The following is a 24558-nucleotide window of genomic DNA, read 5'->3' as shown; positions in this document are numbered from 1 at the left end:
GGGAGATTCACATCATGGATGTGCAGCCGACAAATCTGCGGCAACTGTGAGATGCCATCATGTCAATATGGACCAAAATCTCTGAGGAATGCTTCCATCACCTTGTTGAATCTATGCCACGAAGAATTGAGGCAGTTCTGAAGGCAAAAGGGGGTCCAACCCGTTACTAGCATGGTGTACCTAATAAAGTGGCTGGTGAGTGTAGTCTTTTACTAACCCTTCCAATATTTTCCCCACAATGAAAGTTAAGCAATTGCCTGGTGAAGTCCTAGAGCCCTTTTTATATATTGATACCACATATGCCTTGCGCAAGTCACTTTGTTCTTTAAGAACTCTGGGGTGTAACCCATCTGGTCCAGGAGCCTTGTACACATTGCTTTAAATTGAATGAAATTGTTGTTAACATTTACATCTACAAAACTAAATGTTAACTCAATGTTAACGCACACATTGACATTGCATTAATGTTGGTATTTTGGGAACGCACTTGTCAGGCTCCAGGGGTAGTGGACCCACTGGACCACCGCGGATGATGACACAAGCTGACACCTGGGACCAGAGTCTAAATGGCACCTGGTTTTCACCAGAGCCCTCAAGCGGGTTGGACTTGCTGCGGCGTGGTTCCACCAGGTCATTCCACAGGTGCGACTTTGTCCGCGGTGACAGCCAAGGCGACGTACAGAAACGGAAGCCAGGTTCGTGTTCGGGGACAGGCAGGATCTCTCTGCAGGAGATCATGGTCGAAGATATTGTTCTTGGGCTCCCAAGATCTCTCCTCCGGCCCGAACCCCTTCCAGGCACCCAAGAAGAACTTCTTACCTCTCACTGTCTTCATGTCAAGGATTTCCATTACCTCATAGATGTCGGTGGAGTTAGCCTCAGGAGCAGGAGGGGGTACTTGCCGGGAGAAGTGGTTCAGGATGACAGGCTTGAGCAGGGAGACATGGAAGGAGTTTTGGATGCACATGGTCGGAGGAAGGTGCAGCTTGTATGACACCGGATTGATGCGACTCAGCACCTTGAAGGGACCCAGGAAACGAGGACCAGGCTTGTAGCCAGGGATCTTTAGTCGGACATATCTGAAGGACAACCTGACTTTGCATCACCTGGGGAGAAGACAGAAGGAGGCCTGCGCTTTTTATCAGCCTGGAGCTTGGTTTGGAGAACAGCCTGCAACAAGGAGAAGCGAGTCTGCTCCCAAATGGACTTCAGTTCCTGTACCAATTCCTCAACAGCAGGAACATCCAATGACACAGGCAGAGCCCAAGGAGTTGTAAGCAAACTCTGCCCATGGCAATATCGTGGCCCAATCGTCCTGACAGGCAGAAACAAAATAGCAGAGATAGCAGCCCAGGGTCTGGTTAACTCTCTCCACCTGCCCATTAGACTGGGGATGATAGGCGGAAGTTGGTTGCAGAGGGATCGCGAGAATTTAAAGACTAACTGAACCCCCAGGGGAACAAAATGGGACATTTTAGAAAAAAAGTCAGTTATCACCCAGATGTTGGTATTGCCTGATGAAGGCGGCAGGTCCGTGATGAGGTCCATAGTCACGTAGGTCCACAGGCAGCTGGGTCTCGGCAACGGTAGAAGAAGACCAGCAGGTTTGAGATGTGACGGCTTATTCCGAGCACAGGAAGCACTGGAACCAACAAAGTCCCGCACATCCTTGACCAGATCTGGCCACCAATAGAATCGGGAAATGAAGTCGACAGAGCACTGCACCCAATCCACACGTGATTGGGTGCCCAATCCACACGTGAGCAATGTCCGCAAGGCAGAATTTTCCTCCAGAGAGCAGGTCGTACGTAGGTCTTGCAAGGAAGTAGTTTTTGAAGATCCACAGGAGCGGCTACTACCAGTCGCTCAGGAGGGATGACATGCCGAGGAGCCTGTTCTTCTCAGCCAGTCGGAAATGGATAAGGAAATTAAAATGGGAAAAGAAGAGTGACCAACGGGCTTGTCATGGATTGAGTCGCTGTGCAGACTGGAGATAGAGGAGGTTCTTGTGATCTGTGGAGAAATGCGGAATAACTGACAGTAGTCATTTCCAAAGCCGAAAAACCACTGTATTACACGTAGTCCTATGGGGGGAGGCCATTGAAGAACAGCAGACAACGTAGTAGGATCCACCTGGAGACATCTGTCGGATATGATATAGCCGAGAAATTGAAGACTCGGCTTGTGAAATTGCCATTACTCAAGTTTGGTGTAAAGGTGATTGGCCCTTAAAGGAAACCTACCACTTCGGATAGGGCTTTTAAGCTGGACATGCCGTGCACCAGCTGAGGATGAGCTGGTGCCGGCGCTTATCTCCGTTATGTTTTTAAACAGTTTGAAAGTGTTTTAACAGTGTATTAATGTTTATATCCTTACTAGCTTCCCCGCACCGGGGTCCGTGCTCGGCGCACCATGCGTGCGACCGTGCGTGCATCTGAATAGGAAGTGGTAGCGCGCATGGTGCGCCGAGCGCGGACCCCGGTGCGGGGAAGATAGTAAGGATATAAACATTAATAAACTGTTAAAACACTTTCAAACTGTTTAAAAACATAACGGAGATAAGCGCCGGCACCAGCTCACCCTGAGCTGGTGCACGGCATGTCCAGCTTATAAACCCTAACCGAAGTGGTAGGTTTCCTTTAAACGACTGGGGACTTGCCGTACAGGGGACTGGTGGGACTCAAGGTCCAGAGAGAATACCAGAATGTTGTTCAGATAGACCAGGACACAGGCATAAAGCAAGTCTCTAAAGATGTCATTAACAAATTCCTGGAAGATGGCTGGTGCATTACAGAGTCCAAATGGCAACACCAGGTACTCAAAGTGTCCATCTCGGGTATTAAAAGTGGTCTTCCACTCATCTCCCTCATGGATATGAATGAGGTTGTAGGCCCCTCGAAGATCCAGTTTGGAGAAGATCTTGGCTCCACGTAGACGGTCAAACAGCTCAGTGATAAACGGCAATGGATAGTGGTTCTTAACTGTGACCTTGTTAAGACCTCGGTAGTCAATGTATGGACGGAGTCACCTGTCCTATTTGGTTCTCTTTGATGCAGTCCCACCATGCTGCGGTTTCTGGCATAGAGATTGGGTACACCCAGCTCCCAGGAGGAGACGTACCTGGCAGCAGATCCACAGGGCAGTGGTAGGGACAGTGAGGCTGCAAAGTCTCAGCTTGCTTCTACGAAAAGACGTCAACAAAATCCTGCTAGCAAGCTGGAACACCCTCCAGAGGCTTGGGAGCCATAGAAGAAACCATGAGTGGTACTGGATGAGGAAACTCCATACAGCAAGACTGGCAATCAGGACCCCAATGAAGGTTTTCCCCTGCTTTCCAGTTAAGAATGGGTGCGTGGAGCTGCAACCACGATAGATCCAACACGATGAAGGACGTGGACCGTGGTAGCACATAAAAAGACAATCTCTCTTTGTGTGGCACACCGACCTGCAAGGAGAGAGGCTTGGTGCCTTATTGGACCGGGCCAGAGAGGATTTAGCCACTGACAGAGTAAAGGGACCAAAGGCTACTCGAGGCGAACCACGGGGAGGTGATGCCGTGAGACCAGAGCAGCATCAACAAAGTTCTCTGCAGAGCCGGAGTCCAATAAGGCCAAAATCTGGACCTGAGCACCTGTTCCAGAGCTGAGCAAGACAGGAATATTCAGGCGTGAAGAAGCTTTGCTCTCACCTGGGGGCGCTTCTCCCAAAAACTCTAGGTGCGGGCGTTTCCCGGATGCTGAGGATGGATAGAACAACTCCAAGGAAGTGTTCTGGACTGGCACAATAGAGGCAGAGATCACACCTTAAAACCTTAAAACAAATATCTGGAGTGGCCAGTGTGACGAGACCACTCAAAGTAGAAGGCAGGTCTTGTGCACAGAGTGCATCTTTAACTTGTCCCAAAAGACTTTTTTTGAAGGTCGCAGTCAGGGCTGCATCGTTCCAGGTAAGCCCAGAGTACGAAACTGAACCGCATAGTCACCAATTGAAGAGTTCCCTTGATGCAGGTTCAGAAGTGAAGTCTCAACTGAAGACGCCCGTGCAGGTTCCTCAAAAATGGACCAGAATTCTGTGAGGAATGTTGCGAGAGTAGCCATGACTGGATAGTCCCTGTCCCGGAAAGGAGGCTGATGATGAATGCCACCTTGGACCATTCAGTGACAAATTGGGATGGCATAAGTTCAATGTGCAATGAGCACACTACACAACTTGGGGTCCCGATCATACTTAGACGGCATGGATAGTCTCAGCCTCGGTTCAGCGGTAGGCAGGCTAACCAGAGTAGCAGGAGGAGCCGCAGAAGCATGACGCTGTTGCTGAATTGCCATCAATTGCTGCAGCATGCCGGTGTCTTGATAAAGCTGTTCATCTTGTGCGGCAATCTGCCGGGACTGCTGGACCACGGTGGTGTTAATATTAGCCAGCACAGGTAGCGGTAGCAGTGTCCATGGCCGGATCTTACTGTCAGGCTCCAGGGGTAGTGGACCCACTGGACCACCACAGACGTTGACACAAGCCGACACCTGGGACCGGCTTATCTCCTTCCCTCCAGGCCGCGAGCTCCCGCTGCTAGGGCACGCGCGCGCCGACTTCTCAGGACTTAAAGGGCCAATGTCCTCCTGATTGGAGCTCTCTAATCCGGCCTCGCCCTTATTATCCGGCACCTCACTTCACTTGCCGCCGGATCTTCAGCATTCTAATGGAACTTCCAAGGTTTCCACACCTCGCTTCCCACAGCGGTTCCTATTGAAGCGATTGCCCATCAGCGTTTCCAGATGCTCCTGTCTTCCAGCATTTACAGACACCTCCGCGTCTCCTGTCTCCAGCGATCCCATATGCTCCTGGTGTGTCATGTCTTCCAGCGTTTCCAGACGCTTTCGTGTCTCCTGTCTTCAGCGTTCTCAGAGGCCTCCATGTTCCTATGTCTCCAGTTTTCCCAGACACCTTTGTGTTCTTGTTTCAAGCGTTCCCAGACGGTTTCCTGTGTACCTGTCTCCAGCGTTTTCAGACGCCTTCGTGTCTCCTGTCTCTAGCGTTCCCAGATGCCGTGTTCCTGCTGTTGTCCCAGGCTCGGACTGTTTCCTACATATCCTTTACCTTTGCTGCCCCTGCGGATTTCATATGTACCATCTCCCACAGTGGTCCAGAGGGTCCGCTGGTCAAAAGACTCCTCCCTTCGGACTCTTTCCATACAGACTTTCCTCCCGGGTGCTCCCAAGTACCTTCTGTTGTCTATGTGACCATTAGATATGTAATTACAAGTGTTCTATAAATAATGATAATAATGGTAATTGCATAAAAGAAAACAATATAGCTCTTGAAATGGGGAAAAGAAATTGCAGAAAAATGTTTGGGCATTGAGGCACAGAATGAAGAGGCATCCTTAAGTAGCATATAAAGTTTGCACATTGGGGCAGATTTACTTATCCGGTCCTGTTGCGATCCAGCGTTGCGTTGTCCGACGAGGATTCGGGTCCGGCACGATTCACGTAGCTCGTGCCTCCTGAGTTCCTGCATTCGTCGCTTCTGCGCCGAGGTCCACCGGAGTTCACCTGCTTCTTCCCGGTGCTTGTAAGTGCGTGTCTTGTGACACATTTCTAATTGTTAAATCCTGCGTGTTCGACGGCCCGCCCACCGAATTCTGTCGCGTGCAAGCCGGCACCTATGCGCCAAAATCCGATTGCGTGCGCCAAAATCCCGGGCCAATTCGGCGCAAAGCGGAAATCGTCGGGAAACACGACGAAAATGTGTTCGATGGACCTTTAGTAAATGAGCCCCATTATGTTATAATGACATCACTTCAGTGGCCAAAGTTGTGTATTTTATGCTTATGCTTTAGGACTTAAAGGGGTTTTTCCACAAAGAAAAGTCAGGCCCTATCCATGGGAGAGGGCAGAACTTGCTGATGAGTGGGGGTCTCGGGGGCTGAAACCCCCACAGATCACAAAAACCTTTCTGCTCCATTAATCTTTGTGGAGCTGATGGAAATTGCCGAGCGCAGCGCTCAGTGATATCCGTCAGATCCATATAGATTAATGGAGCCGAACAGTCATGGGCGGCCATCTGCTCCATTAGTCTGATGGAGCAACGGTCCGACGGACCCCTCGTTTTCGTGATCTGTGGGGGTCTCAGCACCTAGTTAGTCCCTATACCGTGAATAGGGCCTAACTTTTCTTTGTGGGAAAATCCCTTTAACCCCTAGGCGCACCAGGACGTTATAGTACGTCCCGGTGGCTAGATACTTAGCGCACCAGGACGCACTATAACGTCCTGCTTCTGGCACCGGCTCACGAACGGAGCCGGTACCAGAAGCAGCGGCTGTCAGCTGTCTAGTACAGCTGACAGCCTGCGCTAACACCCGCGATCGGAGCCGACTCCGATCGCGGGTGTTAACCCCTTACACGCCGCGGTCAAGCATGACCGCGGCGTGTAAGGGTCTTCCCCCTATGGATCGGATCCCCCGTGCCGCTTACCGGGGGATCTGATCCTCTCCTGGGCAGCTCCGAGGACTGGCATGTGCCCCGGAGCTGCCCGGTTTCCATGGCAGCCAGAACCCTTCCGGGTCTGGCTGTAAACTGTCTGAGCATGCGCAAGCTTGCTCAGACAGTTTACACTGCTCTACAATAAAATAGTATTGTAGAGCAGTGTATTGAACTTAAACCAGTGATCAGAGTATCACTGGTTTAAGTTCAAGTATGTAGAAGTAAAATTATGCAAAAACACTTAACACTACACATTATAATAAATAAAAAATAAATACATAAAAATATAAGCCCCTAAAATGTCACTTTCCCATAAAAACACTTAATAAAGTATAAAAAACATAAAAACACAAAAAACCCCCGCATGTTTGGTATTGCCGCGTCCGTAACAATCTGCATAATAAAACAGAATCATTACTGGACCCGCACGGTAAACGCCGGAGGAAAAAAACGCAAAAAACGTTCCGAAAAAAAGATAATTTTTAATTAATACCCTATAAAAAATGCTCTAAAAAGTGATTTAAAAAATTTTATGCACTCTAAAATAAGCCCACTAAAAAGAACAACTGTTCTCGCAAAAAATAAGCCCCTAACAAGATTTATCTGCCAAAAAATAAAAAAGTTATGCATATGAAAAGATGGTGATGCTAAAATGAATACGATTTTCTCCAAATTAGTTTTTATTCAGTACAATTGAATAAAATACACAAAACCCCCACATATTTGGTATCCCTGCGTCCGTAACAATCTGCATAATAAAACAAAATCGTTATTAGACCCGCAGAGTGAACCCCGTAAAAAACAACCTCAAAAAACTCTCTCTGAAAAAAAGATGATTTTTTATTAATGCCCTTTAAAAATGCTCTAAAAAGTGATTTAAAAAAGTTACGCAATCTAAAATAAGACCACTAAAAAGAACAATCCTTCTCGCAAAAAATAAGCCCTTAAACAGATTTGTGAGGTGAAAAATAAAAAAGTTATGCATATGAAAGACGGTGATGCTAAAATTAACAACAATTTTGCCAAATTACTTTTTATTCAGTAAAAATGGAAAAAAATAAAAAATATATATAAATGAAGTATTTTTGTAATCGTGGCGACCCATAGAATAAAAATAATATACTATTTTTATGGTATGGTTAACGGCCAAAAAAAAAACACATAAAAATGTTCCTAAAAATTGACGATTTTCATTTCCTCGACCAACAAAGCTTTAATTAAATCTCACCAATTAGCTATAGATGCCCCAAAATTATGTACCAGAAAAGTGCATCTCATGTGGCAAAAGAAATAAGCCCCTATAGGTCCTCAATAAAAAAAGAAAAAAATTATAGCCTGTACAATGTGACATAGCAAATTGGATCTGGATGACGCCTCCTTCCCTCCTATGCCCAGCCGTGCACCCATACAGCAGGTTACCACCACATATAGGGTATCGGTGTACTCGGGAGAAATTGGGTATCAAACTTTGTGGAGCCTTTTTTCATTTAATCCATTGTATATGTTTAATTTTCCACCCAAAATGAGTGTATTGTGAAAAAATATTACAATTTTCAGACTGCACCTCCGTTTTGTTTTAACCCCTATAAAACACCTAAAGGGTTAACAAACTTCTTAAAAGTGGTTTTTCATACGTTGAGGGGTGTAGTTTCCACAATGGGGTAATTTATGAGTCTAGCTATTATTTAGGCCTCTCAGTGTCAATTAGAAGTTGAGCAGGTCCATCTAAATACGGGTTTTGGTGATTTTACAAAAAATGTGAAAAATGATACCTAAATTCTGAGCCTCAGAACATTCTAGTAAAATATGTGGAATCTTAAAAAAACCATGCCAACATAAAGCAGACATTTGGGAAATGTAAGTTATGAATTTATTTGGGTGCTATGACTATCTGCATCAAAAGTAGAGAATTTAGAACGTTGAAAATATAGAATTTTTCCAATTTTTTGCCAAATTTTGTTTTTTTTCATAACTAAACGCAAAAGATTTCATCCAAATTTTTAAACTAATTTGAAGTACAATGTGTCACGAGAAAACAATCTCAAAATCCCCTGGATATCTCATAGCATTCCCACGCTATAACCACTTATAGTGACACAGGGCAGATTTGAAAAATGGGTCCGCGTCCTTTAGGCCAAAAGATGCTGTGTCCCGTAGGGGTTAAAAAACTGTTATGGCCCAAGCCCACACTTATAAGCAAAGGTACCGCTTGTCTTTCTTGGCCATCATGTTGACCTATTTCCAAGTTAAAAATGGCTCCATCATTCTTGGTTTTCCCATGGCACTTCAGAAAACTGTTGTCCTGGTAAATCGCCCCCAATATGTGTCCAAGATTAAGCTGTCCGAAACTGCAGGTGCTGAATTGAACTTAGCATGCCAGTTCAGTTCTGTCGTTCTAAAATTGATCTGGTAAATTTGGATGTGAGTTGATAATGCGGAACAGGTATTGGACCTTATTGCTTTGTAGTTCCCAAGACTAGTTTGGGCTCACAATCAATGCAGGCCAATAGATCTGTTGTTTGTAGCCCATGTTATCCAAATGTTTGCTCATGAAGAAAAAGACTACCTGAGCTACAAACTCTGGGCAGGATCAAGACCTTCTCTGAGTTTTGCAGCCCCAGCAGTCTAAAAACTTTTGAGACCACAACTCCTAACATTTTCAGACACATCTGGAGAGCTTCAGGTTAGGGAATATTGGGGCAGATTTACTTACCCGGTCCATTCGCGATCCAGCGGCGCGTTCTCTGCGCTGGATTAGGGTCCGGCCGGGATTTATTAAGGTAGTTCCTCCGACGTCCACCAGGTGGCGCTGCTGCGCTGAAGAGCATCGGAACGCACTGGAATACACCAAGCCGGGCTGAGTGAAGGTAAGTGCAAATTTCGCAACACATTTTTGTTTTTTAAATGCGGCGGTTTTTCCAAATCCGTCGCGTTTTCGTTCGACCACGCCCCCCGATTTCCGTCGCATGCGCCAAAATCCCGGAGCAATTCAGGGAAAATCGGCGCAAATCGGAAATATTCGGGTAACACGTCGGGAAAACGTGAATCGGGCCCTTAGTAAATGACCCCCACTGTGTTAGATGATATATTGCCTCCTTTCAGTGCTTATTTATGAGCAGAAAATCTTATATTATGACTTATTGTAAATTCCGTTCTACTTTTTAAAAAGTTTTTGGCGTTCATTGTAAAAGCGCAGCCTTTTGTGATGCAGAGCTGTAAAACAATCTCCTTTGTAATGCATCTGCAATTGTATTTGTAGTCAACAGAGGATAAAAAATGCGCAAGCTTTCACAAGACATTGGAAGTTATTGTTAAAGCTCAGTTCGATAAAAAAGATGATAAGGTGTTCTCTGATAAAACTGGAAATAACTGTGATGAAAGCTGACATGTTATTTATTATTGTTCCAGCCACGATAAAATATCTGTAAACCTTGTGTAAATTCTACAAGCGCTAATTTATAACAATGTTCTAGAATGATGGGATCACAAATGTGCAGTGAGATGTGCATTCATCTACATTTACTGGTCAGAAATTCAACTCTGTAACTATGTGAAAAGTAAAGCATCTGCAACATATTTTTTCTCGGATTGCTTAGAAAGGACTCTGACAATATAGTCTATTATTGTATAACTTATTTACTTAAAGAACTCCTGCATGTCCTTCTATTCTCTGGACCAGTGGTCCCCAACCTTCCCAACCCATCTAATTTCCCATAACCCCTGATTTAAAATGTCACATTTCTGTAGCCCCCTTTAAAGTGCATCCTTTTCCTTAAACCCTCTCTTTTATGTAACCTTTTATAGTGCTCTTTTATGCAACCCTTTCCCGTTACTGTAGCCCCCTTTATAGTTCCCTTTTTTAGTAGCCCTCTCCCTCGTCTGACCCTTTTATATTATTCCCTTTTATGTAGCCCCCTCCAGTTACAGTAATCCCCTTTATAGAGCCCCTTTTTCTGTAGCCCCCTCCATTTTCTATAGCCCTCCTTAATAGTGCCCACTTTTATGTAGACCCCTCCAGTTACTTTCGCTCCATTTATAGTGCCCCCTTTTATGTAGCCCCTACCTTTTCTGTAGACCCTTTTATAGTGCTCTTTTATGTAACCCCCCCACCCGTTACAGTAACCCCCTTTATCGTGCCCCTTTTTTTGTAGCCCCCTTCTGATATTGCTCCTTTTTTCTGTTGACTTTCTATATGAGAAGGGGGCATTATAATACCCCTTTTTCTACAGCCCAACTCGCACCTATAATGTCCTTATGACCTTGACCTTTGACCTTTTCGTCTATCAAGGAAAAAAACAAATATATACCTTGTATATAGTGCTTCTGTCCTGTGTGCCGTGTTCCTGTACTCATCTGCTTGGACCTCCTGTTGCCGCCTGCCCCGATCCTGTGCTTGGACCTGACCACGGGATTGTCTGCCATTCCAGTACCTCAACCTTGGCCGCCACTGCAGACAATTCACGCCTGTGGAACGAACTGGTGGTACCACGCTGCAGCTTGTCCAACCCGCTTTGCGGCGGGCTCTGGTGAAAACCGGGTACCCCTTAGACTGCGGAAATCTCGCTTCAGGCGGCAGAATGCGGGTCCCTGTAGAGGGCGGCAAAATTTGCCGCTCTAAAGTGGGCGATTTGGGCGTCCATTAACGCCCGAATCGCTCAGCAGCTAAATAAATCGCGTCTGTATCTTTAAGACACAGGCGCGATTTATATGCGGAGCGACGCAGCGCCTTTCTGGCAGCTGCGTCGCTCCGTTCTAAGCAGTGACATAGGTGTAATGAAGTCACGCCGCCTGTGTCACTGTGCGGAGCCGCGGCTCACAGAAGAGCCGCGTGAAGACCGGAGCCACGCGCCGAGGGAGCAGCTGCCTGCAGGTGAGTATGATTTTATTATTTTTCATGTATTTTAATTAATTAAATGTGGCTAATAATTAATACTGGGGGGGGGCGCTATATATATCATATGGGGACAGAATTATTTTATACTGGGGGGGGGATGCTATATATATTTATATCATTTGGGGCTATACTGTAATTATTTTATACTGGGGGGGGTGTGCTATATATATTATTTGGGGCTATGATTGTTTTATACTGGGGGGGGTGCTGCATATATTATATGGGGCCATAATTATTTTATACGGGGGGGGGGGTTCTGTATATTTTATTTGGGGATTTGGGGCTATAATTATTTTATACTGGGGGGGATGATGGAATGCTATAGATATTATTTGGGGCTATACTTATTTTATACTGGTGGGTGCTGTATATATTATATATCACTATATCACTAAGCTGGGGGGATGTATATGGGATACAGTATATTACTAAGCTGGGGGGGGGGCTGTATATCGGGTACAGTATATTACTAAGCTGGGGGGCTGTATATGGGGTACAGTATATTACTAAGCTGGGGGGATGTATATGGGATACAGTATATTACTAAGCTGGGGGGGGCTGTATATCGGGTACAGTATATTACTAAGCTGGGGGGGGGATGTATATGGGATACAGTATATTACTAAGCTGGGGGGGGCTGTATATCGGGTACAGTATATTACTAAGCTGGGGGGGCTGTATATCGGGTACAGTATATTACTAAGCTGGGGGGCTGTATATCGGGTACAGTATATTACTAAGCTGGGGGGCTGTATATCGGGTACAGTATATTACTAAGCTGGGAGGCTGTATATGGGATACAGTATATTACTAAGCTGGGGGGGGCTGTATATCGGGTACAGTATATTACTAAGCTGGGGGGCTGTATATGGGATACAGTATATTACTAAGCTGGGGGGGGCTGTATATCGGGTACAGTATATTACTAAGCTGGGGGGGCTGTATATGGGATACAGTATATTACTAAGCTGGGGGGCTGTATATCGGGTACAGTATATTACTAAGCTGGGGGGCTGTATATCGGGTAAAGTATATTACTAAGCTGGGGGGCTGTATATCGGGTAAAGTATATTACTTAGTTGCAGGGGCTGTATATGGGATACAGTATATTACTAAGCTGGGAGGGGACTGTATATGTGGGGCAAGATTTTATCCCTATATAATGAAGGGATGTGTTATATGTGGGGTAGCGTGCGGTCAGTTGTGTTGTGAGGGGTATATATTATTTAGGAGCACAGTGTTGTTATCCAGGAGACTTTATACTGTAAATGACTCTGATATTTTTAGGGACCCCGGGTGGAGATGCTGCACGGAGCTGAAGTTATCTGGCTGTGAATTCACCTGTGATACGTCATGGATTGGAGAACCCGGAATAAAGTCCACCTGATGGAAGAGATTGTCATCTATAAGGTACTAGATGCCACTAATGACTCCCAGAACCTGTAGTCAGTCACACAGTGTCAGTGATCCTGTCTTTGGGGATGTTAATTGTTATTAAAGGCATTTTAATATTCGCCTCAGGCAGCAAATATGCTAGAATCGGCCCTGAATGTGGTGATATATGGTGATATAGAGAATTATTTTTCCAAAAGATTAAAATTTAAAGTGACATTTAAACATATCAGAAACTAAAACTGCAGTATCTTGTGATTATTCCATATCATAAAGGAGCCGTGTCTTTCGGACCACACAGTGTGGGGTGTAAGAGGGTCCATATCTGTGGTGGTGAATGGCTGAGCCGTGCATGGGCAGCCGGTGGTGGCATGAGAGTGCCAGGCTGGCATTAGCCCCTCAGTGACAGAGGCTGCACACAGCTCTCCATCCGCTAGGCTCCTCCTATGTAACACATCCACAAGCTGAGTGCAGGAGGAGGAGGAGGGCAGACCCCGGCAGGACCCAAACAAAAGCTGCGGTTCGGTGCACGGCTCTCCGGTGTCCGGAGCGGGCCCGCCATGACATAGGAGCCGTCCCCGGGCAGCGCACACGGTGTAGAGCGGCGGCGCTCCGGTGCTGCAGCCAATGAGCGGCACGTCTCCGGCGGTGACATCTGCAGCAGGCAGAGTAGCCCCATAAACATGGCAATGTCTCTGATCCAGGCATGCCGCAGCCTGGCGCTCTCCACCTGGCTCCTCTCCTACTGCTTCGTGCATCTGCTCTGCATGGACTTCACTGTGGCCGAGAAGGAGGAGTGGTACACGGCCTTCGTCAACATCACCTACCACGACCCGGCCAGCGGCACCAACCGGACGGAGAAGAGCGAGTGCGGGAGGTACGGAGAGCACTCCCTCAAGCAGGACGCCTGGGGCTTGGCGGTGCTGCCCTCCCCGCACGACAGGCTGGCCTGTGACCCGGCCGCCAGGTTTCCGGTGCCCGCTCATGCCGGCAGATGGGTGGCCCTCATCCCCATAGGGAACTGCACGTGTAGGGAGAAGATCCGGCACGCAGCCCTGCACAACGCCTCGGCCGTCCTCATCTACAACGTGGGATTCGGCAATGACACCATCACCATGTCCCATCCAGGTCAGTGCCATTCATCAACAGTGTACAGGTGGTACCAGGGGGGCACCATGGGGCGCAGGTGGTACCAGGGGGCACCATGTAGCGCAGGTGGTACCAGGGGGACACCATGGACTGTATTCTGCAGGTGGTACCAGGGGGCACCATGTACTGTATTCTGCAGGTGGTACCAGGGGGCACCATGTACTGTATTCTGCAGGTGGTACCAGGGGGGCACCATGGACTGTATTCTGCAGGTGGTACCAGGGGGGCACCATGGACTGTATTCTGCAGGTGGTACCAGGGGGGCACCATGGACTGTATTCTGCAGGTGGCACTAGGGGGGCACCATGTACTGTATTCTGCAGGTGGCACCGGGGGGGCACCATGTACTGTATTCTGCAGGTGGCACCGGGGGGGCACCATGTACTGTATTCTGCAGGTGGCACCGGGGGGGCACCATGTACTGTATTCTGCAGGTGGCATCGGGGGGGGGGCACCATGTACTGTATTATGCAGGTGGCACCCGGGGGGGGGGGGCACCACGTACTGTATTCTGCAGGTGGCACCATGTACTGTATTCTGCAGGTGGCACCAGGGGGGCACCATGTACTGTATTCTGCAGGTGACTTGGGGCATAATGTTATTGTATGCAGCAGGTGATTATGGGGCATCACTTCTTCTGTACTATAGAGCATCATGTACAGTATTCTGCCAGTGATTCAGGACATAACAGCACATCACTATGTGTAGCAGGGGGCACCATGTGTTGTATACTACAATTTACTGAGGGCATGACTTCATGTGTACCACGGGGCCCTGAGGGCATGACTTCATGTGTACCACGGGGCCCTGAGGGCATGACTTCATGTGTACTAGGGGGGCATTATGTTATTGTATAGTTACCGGTATATACTACAGGTGTCTTCTGGACATGATGCACTTCAATAGGAATACTATTTCACATTACTGTGTACAGGAACATCACATTATTTTATTTTTTGCAGCCGTATATGTGTGTGCGTATATATATATCTCTCAGAACATGGGTTATAGGTGACTGATGACATCACTCTGCTTCATGTGTAACAGGAACTTCACATTACTGTATAGGCCAGAGATGGGGAACCTTCTATTTGTTTTTATCTGTAATTTTTAATTGTTCATATTTAATAACGCAATGGATAATGAAAAAATACCAATTTGGGCAGAGTTGTGTGTTTTTTGTTGTTCAGGATAAATAATATATTCTAGTTTTTTAGCCTGGGTTGGAACGGATGGGGAATTACAAAATATGTGTAATTTGACTTAAAGGGGTAAGCAATTTTTGTGTGTTGGTGTTTTTTAAAGACTTTATTATTATTATTATATTTTTATTTTTTTCGTTTTTATTACTTGGCCCCACAAGAGGACACTGACAGGGGATCACTTGGTGTCTTTTATAATGCATTTCACTAATCCTATGTAGTGCCGTGCATTATCCTGCCAGCTAATGCCTCTCTCATCTCCTAGTAGAAAGATACAGTGCAACAAAAAGAATGATAATAGGTGAAGGTAATATAGAAAAATACGATCCGGTCTAGGACAAGAGAATCTCCAGTTTCATCATCAATAACGCAAAAGTTAATAGTGTTCAAAAACTTTTTTCACTTTACGTCATAATTTTCATACACAATTTCCTCATTCATAGAAGCATAAAATCTGTTTTATCACAATTGACACGACTATATAACTTGCAAATCTAATAGACCATCATCAATGTGAATTGAAAAATTTCCAAATCCTTCATTTATTGGATCGCCAACAGTGAAACTTCCTGTGAAGCGTTTGGAGGAGTTTGAGTCTCTGCCCAAGGTCAAGATATGGGAGTTGTTCCACTTTTTGACTTTGAGTTGTGTTAAATCCATTGGCGATCCACTAAATGAACGATTTGTGAAGGGGAAAAAAGTTTTTGAATACATTTTATGGTCAATTCTTGGACAGATACTACAGGCAGCTGTGTGACAGCACAGCCCTGCAGCGGCAACAGCATGACTTGATGTCCTGCAGTCTTCTTCTGATGTGGCGCTGTAGAAAGGCGTTGCATCAGATGAAGAACCCTTTAATGATTGCTGTAAAAAGCTGATACGGCAGTCATTAAAGGGGTTTTTCCCATGTAAGGCCCTGCCCCATTCATCTCTATGAAGCTGGTCGGAGATTGCGGAGTACGGTGCTCTGCTAACCCCGTCGGCTTCATAGAGATGAATGGGGCAGCCGGCAGCTCCACTCTTCGCGGAAATCAACAAGGGGTACACTGGATTAGGCCCCTCCCCCCTCATTCTTGTGGGGTCTCCTCTCTGAAACTTATTTAGTGTGAAAACCTCTTTGAGGGGTAGTGATGAATTTTACAACCATACAGTTACTGAATATAAACAGCTATGCAAAGACCAACATTACTAACATTATTGTTGAGCCACAAGAAATTCTCACTGCCATACAGTGACTATTCCCATCATACTGCCAGTTATTACTCCCCACCATGCAAGTGATATAATGCAGATACATCATAATCATAGCTGTCTTAAAGTGATGCATTGTGGGTTTCCAGGGACTGCAGGTGCTGTGCGGACAGGGCCGGATTATCATTGGAGCTCTTCTATTGGGTTGTTTTATTCAGAATGACTAATCGGTCATTATAACTAAATAATACCACCAACAAAATATGGGTAGCTCCAATAATAATCCTACGCTATCTGCACCCCCTCACAACTTCTTCAGTCCCATGATGTGTCGCTCTAAAATAGGGGGTGGTGTGGGACACAGGGCACATGCCCACGGAGAGGGCTCTAAATGTCGCTCCTGCACCGGGGCCCTAGGTTCACCACCACTGGCACAGGTTATAGGTGACATAAGGTATTACAGGTACTTTACATTACTGTAGTCTAAAGGTGACTGAGGACATAACAATCATTTTTTAATTGTTTTATTTTCCATGTCACAAGATCAGCACATCACTTTGTACTTGTTACATGACATATTCATGTCATTATACTATTCCAGCATGATTTTTCTTTACTTGATATTGTACATATACAGGCAGTCCCCGGGTTACATACAAGATAGGGTCTGTAGGTTGGTTCTTAAGTTGAATTTCTATGTAAGTGAGAACTGTATATTTTATCATTGTAATCCCAGCCAGAACTTTTTTGGTCTCTGTGACAATTGGATTTTAACCCCTTAAGGACGGAGGGTTTTCCGGCTCATTTCTCGCTCTCCAACTTCAAAAATCCATAACTTTTTCATTTTTACGTGTACAGACCTGTGTGAGGGCTTATTTTGTGCGTAACAAATTTTACTTTCCCGTAATGTTATTTATTTTAACATGCCGTGTACTGCGAAGCTGAAAAAAAATTCCAAATGTGGAAAAATTGAAAAAAAACCGCACGTGCGTCACGTTCTTGTGGGCTCAGTTTTTACGACTTTCACTCTTCGCTCCAAATAACATGCCTACTTTATTCTTTGGTTCGGTGCGATCGCGGTGATACCAAATTTATATAGGTTTTATTGTGTTTTAATACATTTTCAAAAATTAAACGAATGTGTACAAAAAAGAAAAAAAAAATTTTGCCATCTTCTGACGCTAATAACTTTTTCATACTTTGGCGCACGGAAATGTGTGAGGGGTCATTTTTTGCGAAATGAGGCGACGTTTTCATTGCTACCATTTTGAGGTCTGTGCGACATTTTGATCATTTTTTATTTCATTTTTTATGTTATGTAAAAAGGTGTAAAAGTCGCATTTCGGACATTTGGGCGCCATTTCCCGCCTCGGAGGTCACCGCCGGCCGTAACCGTTTTTATATTTTGATAGATCGGGCATTTTGGGACGCGGCGATACCTAATATGTCTGTGATTTTTACTGTTTGTTATGTTTTATATCCGTTCTAGGGAAAGGGGGGTGATTTGAACTTTTAATATTTTATTAATTTTTTTTATTTTTTAAACTTTTTTTTCTTTTTTTTTTCACTATTTTTTAGACCATCTAGGGTACAATAACCCTAGATGATCAGATCGCTCCTACCATATACTGCAATACTACAGTATTGCAATATATGGCGTTTTTGCAGGTCTTACATTACAATGAGCCACTGGCTCATTGTAACGAACCTGCATAAACCATGTAGCCTCGTGTCAAGAGAAGACCCGAGGCTACCATGGTAACCGATCGCCGCCCCCCGATGACGTTCGGGGGCGTGGCGATCGAAAAAAAGATGGCGGCGCCCACGCGCCGCCGTCTTTTAAACGCCGCCCGCGACTTTGCGGGCGGCGTTTAGAGGGTTAATAGCCGCGATTGGTGCAAGCACCGACCGCGGTTATTAGCGGTGGGGGTTTTGTGCAAAATGCAAAAAACCCCACCTCTGTATGAAGAGGACTCAGCCCGTGAGCCCTCTTCATACATCCCTTATACCTCTGCGCCGTAGAGCTACGGCGCAGAGCGTTAAGGGGTTAAAAATGTTGGGTTGTCATAAGAATAAATATTAATAATAAAGCTTCATTACAGACTCCTGTGATAACTGTTACAGCTGATGATTGTAGCCTAGGACTAAAGTACAATAAATTACCAATATCCACTGCTCCGTTTGTAACTAGGGGTCGTATGTAAGTCGAGTGTTCTTAAGTAGGGGACCGCCTGTACATATTTGTATTAATGAGACAATGAAGCTGAATGTACTAGTTAGCAGCCCAGTTTAGGCTACATTCATATTCTGATGATTGGATATTATATACACAAGGGAAGCTCCTAGCTGGAAACACTGGATGAAAAAATGCAGCAGATTGCATGCGGCTCTCTGATGAAGAGGGCAACATACGGTCAGCGGAGGCCATTAGATGCAATGGGGGACGGATGCCAGTGTAAGGCACCTGTCCTCTGCTATGAGCGTTTCCTCAGTGATATTGACTGTTGTGTCACTGGCGGCTGCCAATGTCCACTCCTCTTCCTGCTTTCAGGGGGGGGGGGGATCTGAATCGGTGAACGGCTCCCGTTTTATGAGCTTACAGTGGGATCCACTGATGCCCTCTGCTGTAAGGATAAGTTGAATCTATCCTGTTGTACTATGCACCAGCACTGGGCATGTATCAGGCCTGTCTTCTTGTTACAGTGACTGAACAGGTTGGCTCCTGAAGGTGTCTGACTTGCTTCTAATGTCATTGTTTCTTTGCTCATCCTTGTAAATGTTACAAACTTATCATTTTGAGGAAGATGTTATTGAGAGCAAAAATTGCAAATACTTTTGAATATTTATGGATAATGAAGGCTATTTTGTAGGACATAGTCATTTTCAAGAACAGGCTACATTAAAAGGATTGTTCCAAATCTTGAGCAACTTTTATGTAATGTTGTAACACTAGGATAAAAATATCCTGTTCTATAAGGTTCTAGATCAGCCTTTTACTATAATGAGTACTATGGACTATATTAAATGCTACTAGTGTATATGAACATACGCTTACCTGCACGTCATGTGTTGTCATGTAATGCCATTTTTGGGTGTATAAAGTATTAGTGGGTGTGTGAGCCATCTTCTATACTGTATTAACAGTGTGCACATAAAAATCCAGTCTTAACTATATTCTTATCAATAGGGACTTGTATGTGTGTGGTTTTGTAGTATTTCAGAATTATTATATTATTGTCGGCAGCACATGGATTCCAAGTAACCTAATAAGTTTAATGGCCCTGGCTAAATAATAGCAACTATATATATCTCTATCCCTGAGCTAGGGGGCTACATGCTGTGACGTCAGTTCACTGACTAGGTCCTGTGCTCAGGGCCATAACCATAGAGAATATGCTGGCTGTTCTGGAGGGCATCCATAGTGTGGAAGATGTATGCGCCTTGATGTTTGGCCATGCTGATGTTTACTACTATGTTATCATTATTCTGCAGATACAGATGACCCTCTACAATTCTTCTCATCCAGTCTACTGCTCTTTTACCTGAAGCCACATGCACACAAACATTGTTTTTATCCCATGTTTGCTATCTGTTTTTTTGGAACTGATGGCACACAAACACATTTGGAGGGAATTTATCAACCTCAATTTGGTGTAGAAAAAGGCCCAAACCTCCCTTGCAAGTTACCAAAATGGGGAAAAGGTCCCACCAGATGTAACCACTTTCAGGTCATTAAAAGGCTTGCGGTTATTGCCTCCATTTCGCTACTGGATTCAGTTATGGAAAGCTGTGCGCCTTATATATGACGTATGTGAAAAATACAGATATCGCATAGATGTCATCTGTGATTGTTAAATAATATGGGTATTGAATAAGAATTCTTTTATTAATGTTATCTGTTAATATATTCTTATAAGAAGTTTATTTTAATTCATCCAAGTTGCAGGAAATAAGTGAGTGTATCAGTTTAAAGGGAACCTGTCATCATGAAGGTTATTTTTACATGATGACAGGTTCCATCAACCTCTGCCATGTTGATTTTAAAAAATGCCTTCCTTGTGCATCTGAATAATTCCACGTTAATTGTTTCTTTAACATTACCTGCTCCCTGCCACCAGTGTGTTGGCGAGTCTAGTGTCTCTATATGGTTTTCTTTCTTTAGGTTTTCCATACCCATACAATAGCCATTTCTATAGAAGGACAGCAAACGGAGATCTAGAAAACCATGAGGAATTGTTACAGAAAGTAAATTGTAAAATTGTACAACTAATTAATATAAATTAAATCTAAACAATAATATACATTTACAATAATGGGAATACCCCATTAAGCAGGGTTCAGCCCTGACTCAATATTCTGTGACTGTGGCCTAAAAGTCTTACTGCTTCCAATATTTCTAGTCCTTGATCTTCTCAATTGCGTTATTCAACCGCTGTGTCATTGTCAACCTTTATCCGATTCTTCTCCTGTTATGTCTAGACTTACACGCTATAAATCATTAATAATCTTGGCCTTCTGTATCCCTTTTCTGATCTTGTCTTCAATAATGATGGGTAACCAAATCCACAAACTATGTGATGTCAATGCAGCCCATGACGGCCACAAGAAAATCTTCCCGCTTCTCCTTAGTGGTGCATTGGAGATAATACTCCTGTGCAGAAGTTTGAACTCTTCAAGCTTAATGAGAATTACTTTTTTTTTTTTTTTAATTTTTATTTTATTATAGTCCTATTTTTAAACACTGTGTGACAAGTAAACTTTATCAAAAGTCCAATAGGAAAAGAAAAATGTTTAACGAATGAGGGGACGTGTTCAGTGCAATAGTGGCTGATCAGTGTTGTGGCTTCTCTTATAATTGAAGCCACAATGCTCTGCCTTCTCTTTCACATTGGATCCAGATTTCCGCTGGGTTCTGTCAGTTTTCCGTTAAATGTGATAAAATCTGTGATGTAGCCTGTAATAGCAGGTGATATCGGAGGCTGATACCGTGTTGTACACAAGTGAGCTTGTTGCTTGCACTGATCCATTGCCATAGAAAACATTCATGCGTTATTTACGGTATGTATGTTAAAAATGCAGTAAAGGCTGATCAAAAACGGACAACTGACTGAAATCTGCTGGAAATAAATTTTTCCATTGACTAAACTTTAAGGGAAACTCTGAAACGCTTGTGTGAAAGGGACCTTACAGGGCCGCCACAAGGAATTTTTGACTGGCAAGATTTACGGGGCCCCAACACTTCCCATTTTATACTATTATGCCAAATCTCATATAGGTGCTTCTGAAATTCATTCTCATATGCATATATATATATGATGCCCTAATTCATTAATCAAGAGTGTGCTCAAATAACATGGAGCGCAAAATGCATTAACAATACATACTCGGTATATAATGTATATATAGGTAAACCAATCAACATGCTCCCTGGTAGATAGGTAGTCACAGCAAAAAGTTTTAAAAATGAATACTGACCTACCAGCACTCACTGCAGACGGCTCCTATGTGCCTGGGTCGAACAAAGGGTTCAGCACTGTGTGTGTCTTAACTTTAAGGGCTGGGAGTCGGACTGCAGAATCGGGCCTGTGAAAATTCCCCCTTATACAAACCTGCTGTGTATTTACTAGTTGCAATGAGTGAAATCGCTTTTTGATCATTTGCATTACTCATTTGACATTGAATGTCTATGGCTTCTGTATAAAATTTGCAACATAGGCAGCCCTATTATGTATCATTATGTGAACCCCAAGTGTGCAGCCACTCGTGGTGCGTGCATTGTGTTTACAACCAGTTATCGGTAACCAGCACCCAGTGTTTTGCATTATTTAAATGCAAGACGCCGGGTGCTGGTTTTCGGGCTGAGCCCCATTCCCAGGCGCTTGCATTGCATTTGTATACGCAATGCAAGCGTCATATATGGCCGCACCCTCATGCTCCTTTTACACACCAGTAAACTAAGCACATCCAGCGTCTTTAGTGACCCAGTTTGACTGGAAGTGAGATGCTGCTCACCCCTCCCCTCTCCATAGGTAGCTTTGTGGATATTGTAATTCACTGTAACTTAGTAATGTGTTTAAATTTTTTTTAAATATATACATTATGTGGAAAAATTTAACCCCTTCACGTACCAGGGCTATTATGTCCTGGTGCTATGGGAGGTGTACAGAGAGCTGAGCTCTCTCCATACACAGCAGGTGTCAGCTGTAAAATACAGCTGGCATCTGCCTGTTACTGCATCGTTAGGTGGTACCGATTGCGGCAGTTAATATGTTAAGTACTGATCTTTGCCGCTGATGGGTGCCGCCATTTTGGGTATTTTTTGTACAAAAGATTTTCTTTTTTTTTTTTAAATTAAATCTATATAAATTTGGTATCCCTGTGATCCTATCGAATAAAAGAGGAAGTGTCATTTGGAGCACAGAATGAAAGCTGTAAAGAAAACGCAGCAAAGGTCAATTTCACCGCACTTGAATTTTTTATTTCAGCTTTCCAGTACATTGCATGGAATATTAAATGGTGCCATTAAAAAGTACAATTTGTCCTACAAAAGACCAACCCTCACACATCTCTGTAAACTTAATCATAAAAAAGTGGAATGAAGGGAGTGAAAAACAAATGCAAAAACAAATGAGTCCTGTAAGGGTTGAGCTTTGCGGGCCGTACTGCACATAAGAGTAGGAATAGGATTCTGTATTCTAAATCAATGCAGATCATTTTTCACAATTGACATCTTGATGAACTATCATTAAGTGAGGTTATCCATATGTGACTCCTGACACAATGATCAGTCGTTATTGGAAGCGGCGACTGTGTAGTGGCGGAGATGGGTTACTGCAGCTTACATTAGCTCCCAGTCACATTTGCTTTTGCTCTAGTGAAGGTTCTCAGTGTTGGATCCCAATTGATCTGATATTGAAAACCTATCCCAAGCATAAGTCGGCCATATCAAAATCAATGAAAACCGCCACATTTGATATTAAAGGAAACCTACCACTTGAAGTGGTAGGTGTAAGATGCATATACCGAGCACCAGCTGTATCGCGGTTTAAACACTTTTTATTCTTTACAGCCAAAGGAGCTTCGGCGCACCATGACGGTCGTGCGCTTGGTGCGCCAAAGCTCCTTTGGCTGTAAAGAATAAAAAGTGTTTAAACAGCGATACAGCGGTTTAGGACACTAATGAAAGTAAGCTCCGGCACCAGCTCACCCTGAGCTGGTGCTTGGTATATGCATCTTGCACCTACCACTTCAAGTGGTACGTTTCCTTTAAAACTACTTTGATCGTAATGGGATCCAAAACATAAAGGATAGGTGGTACTGTCCACCCTGCACTATCGGTTTTGGTTTTAAAAATTTACAAATAAGGTTCCAAACCCTGTGTAATATGTCCCTTATTCTCACATATAAGAAGTTCTATGGTCAGAGAATAGAAACCATACAAGAATAATACTGGGTACACTGATCTCAGCTGTGTGTAAGCCGAGGCGGTGGTGTAATGCACAAAATATTCAGTATGTTACAGAATAGTAAAAAGCACAGGAGCTGGATCTGGGCTTTGGGTCACACCAGTTTTTGTTAACTGAAATGATATAAAAGTCATAGCATGTGGTATGAATGAGAATACCAGTGACCAAAGAAAACTAGTATCAAGCATTTTTGACATTTTGTATTATTTCATACAATGTCAGACTTCTTTTCTGTTACTGAGCTCAGTATGGGATTTGCACATTTGTTATAACTATTTCTTAGAGATATTCTCCAGCAGAAACTTTCATAAAGGGTAGACAATGTGAATTATGTAAAGGTGTATATTGTACCATTTCTTCCTATCTGTCATGTGATGCAACCAGCTATAATCTACATAAGTCCCTATATTGCCCCTTAATGTGGAGAAGCTGGGGCAGGGAGAGGATAATAGCGGTAAGTCTTTGCTGCATATTGCAACAAACGCTTACCAGTAACACAACCGCGATTGGCTCTAGCAGGTGGGTGTTAACATGTCCAAAATAATCAGAATCTTGTAGATTTACTCTCCTCACGATGTGTTGCTTGCCGTTAGAAAGTCGGTGTGTGTGAGCTTGTCTTGGAATGCAAAGGTGGGGCCAGGAGTGCAGAGGGCAGCGCAGTACAACGTCAGACAGGAGAACGATATGTCTTCCCGACCGCAAAGTCATAAGATTAACGGTCTGATCCAAGGCAACCGAAATTGTGCGCACCAGGACTGATGGAGACAGGTTGGAAATATATC

At 44.3% G+C, this 24558-nt stretch overlaps 2 protein-coding genes across 2 annotated transcripts in view; one reads left to right on the top strand and one right to left on the bottom strand.

Annotated features, from left to right (window-relative positions):
• ZNF330 (zinc finger protein 330) overlaps nt 1–24558 on the bottom strand; it is a 255252-nt gene that overhangs the window by 23581 nt on the left and 207113 nt on the right. The gene's annotated exons all lie outside the window — the stretch shown is intronic.
• Nucleotides 13155–24558, top strand: part of RNF150 (ring finger protein 150) — a 63204-nt gene continuing 51800 nt past the window's right edge. The window contains exon 1 of the mRNA XM_072119499.1: nt 13155–13896. Within this exon, the coding sequence (XP_071975600.1) occupies nt 13452–13896 (445 nt within the window). The 5' untranslated portion in view covers nt 13155–13451. The remainder of the gene's footprint in view (nt 13897–24558) is intronic.

The sequence above is a fragment of the Engystomops pustulosus genome, chromosome 1, assembly GCF_040894005.1.
Source record: "Engystomops pustulosus chromosome 1, aEngPut4.maternal, whole genome shotgun sequence".
Lineage (NCBI taxonomy): Eukaryota > Metazoa > Chordata > Amphibia > Anura > Leptodactylidae > Engystomops > Engystomops pustulosus.
The sequence above is the reverse complement of the archived record's forward strand: the minus strand, read 5'-3'. Positions and strand labels throughout refer to the sequence as shown.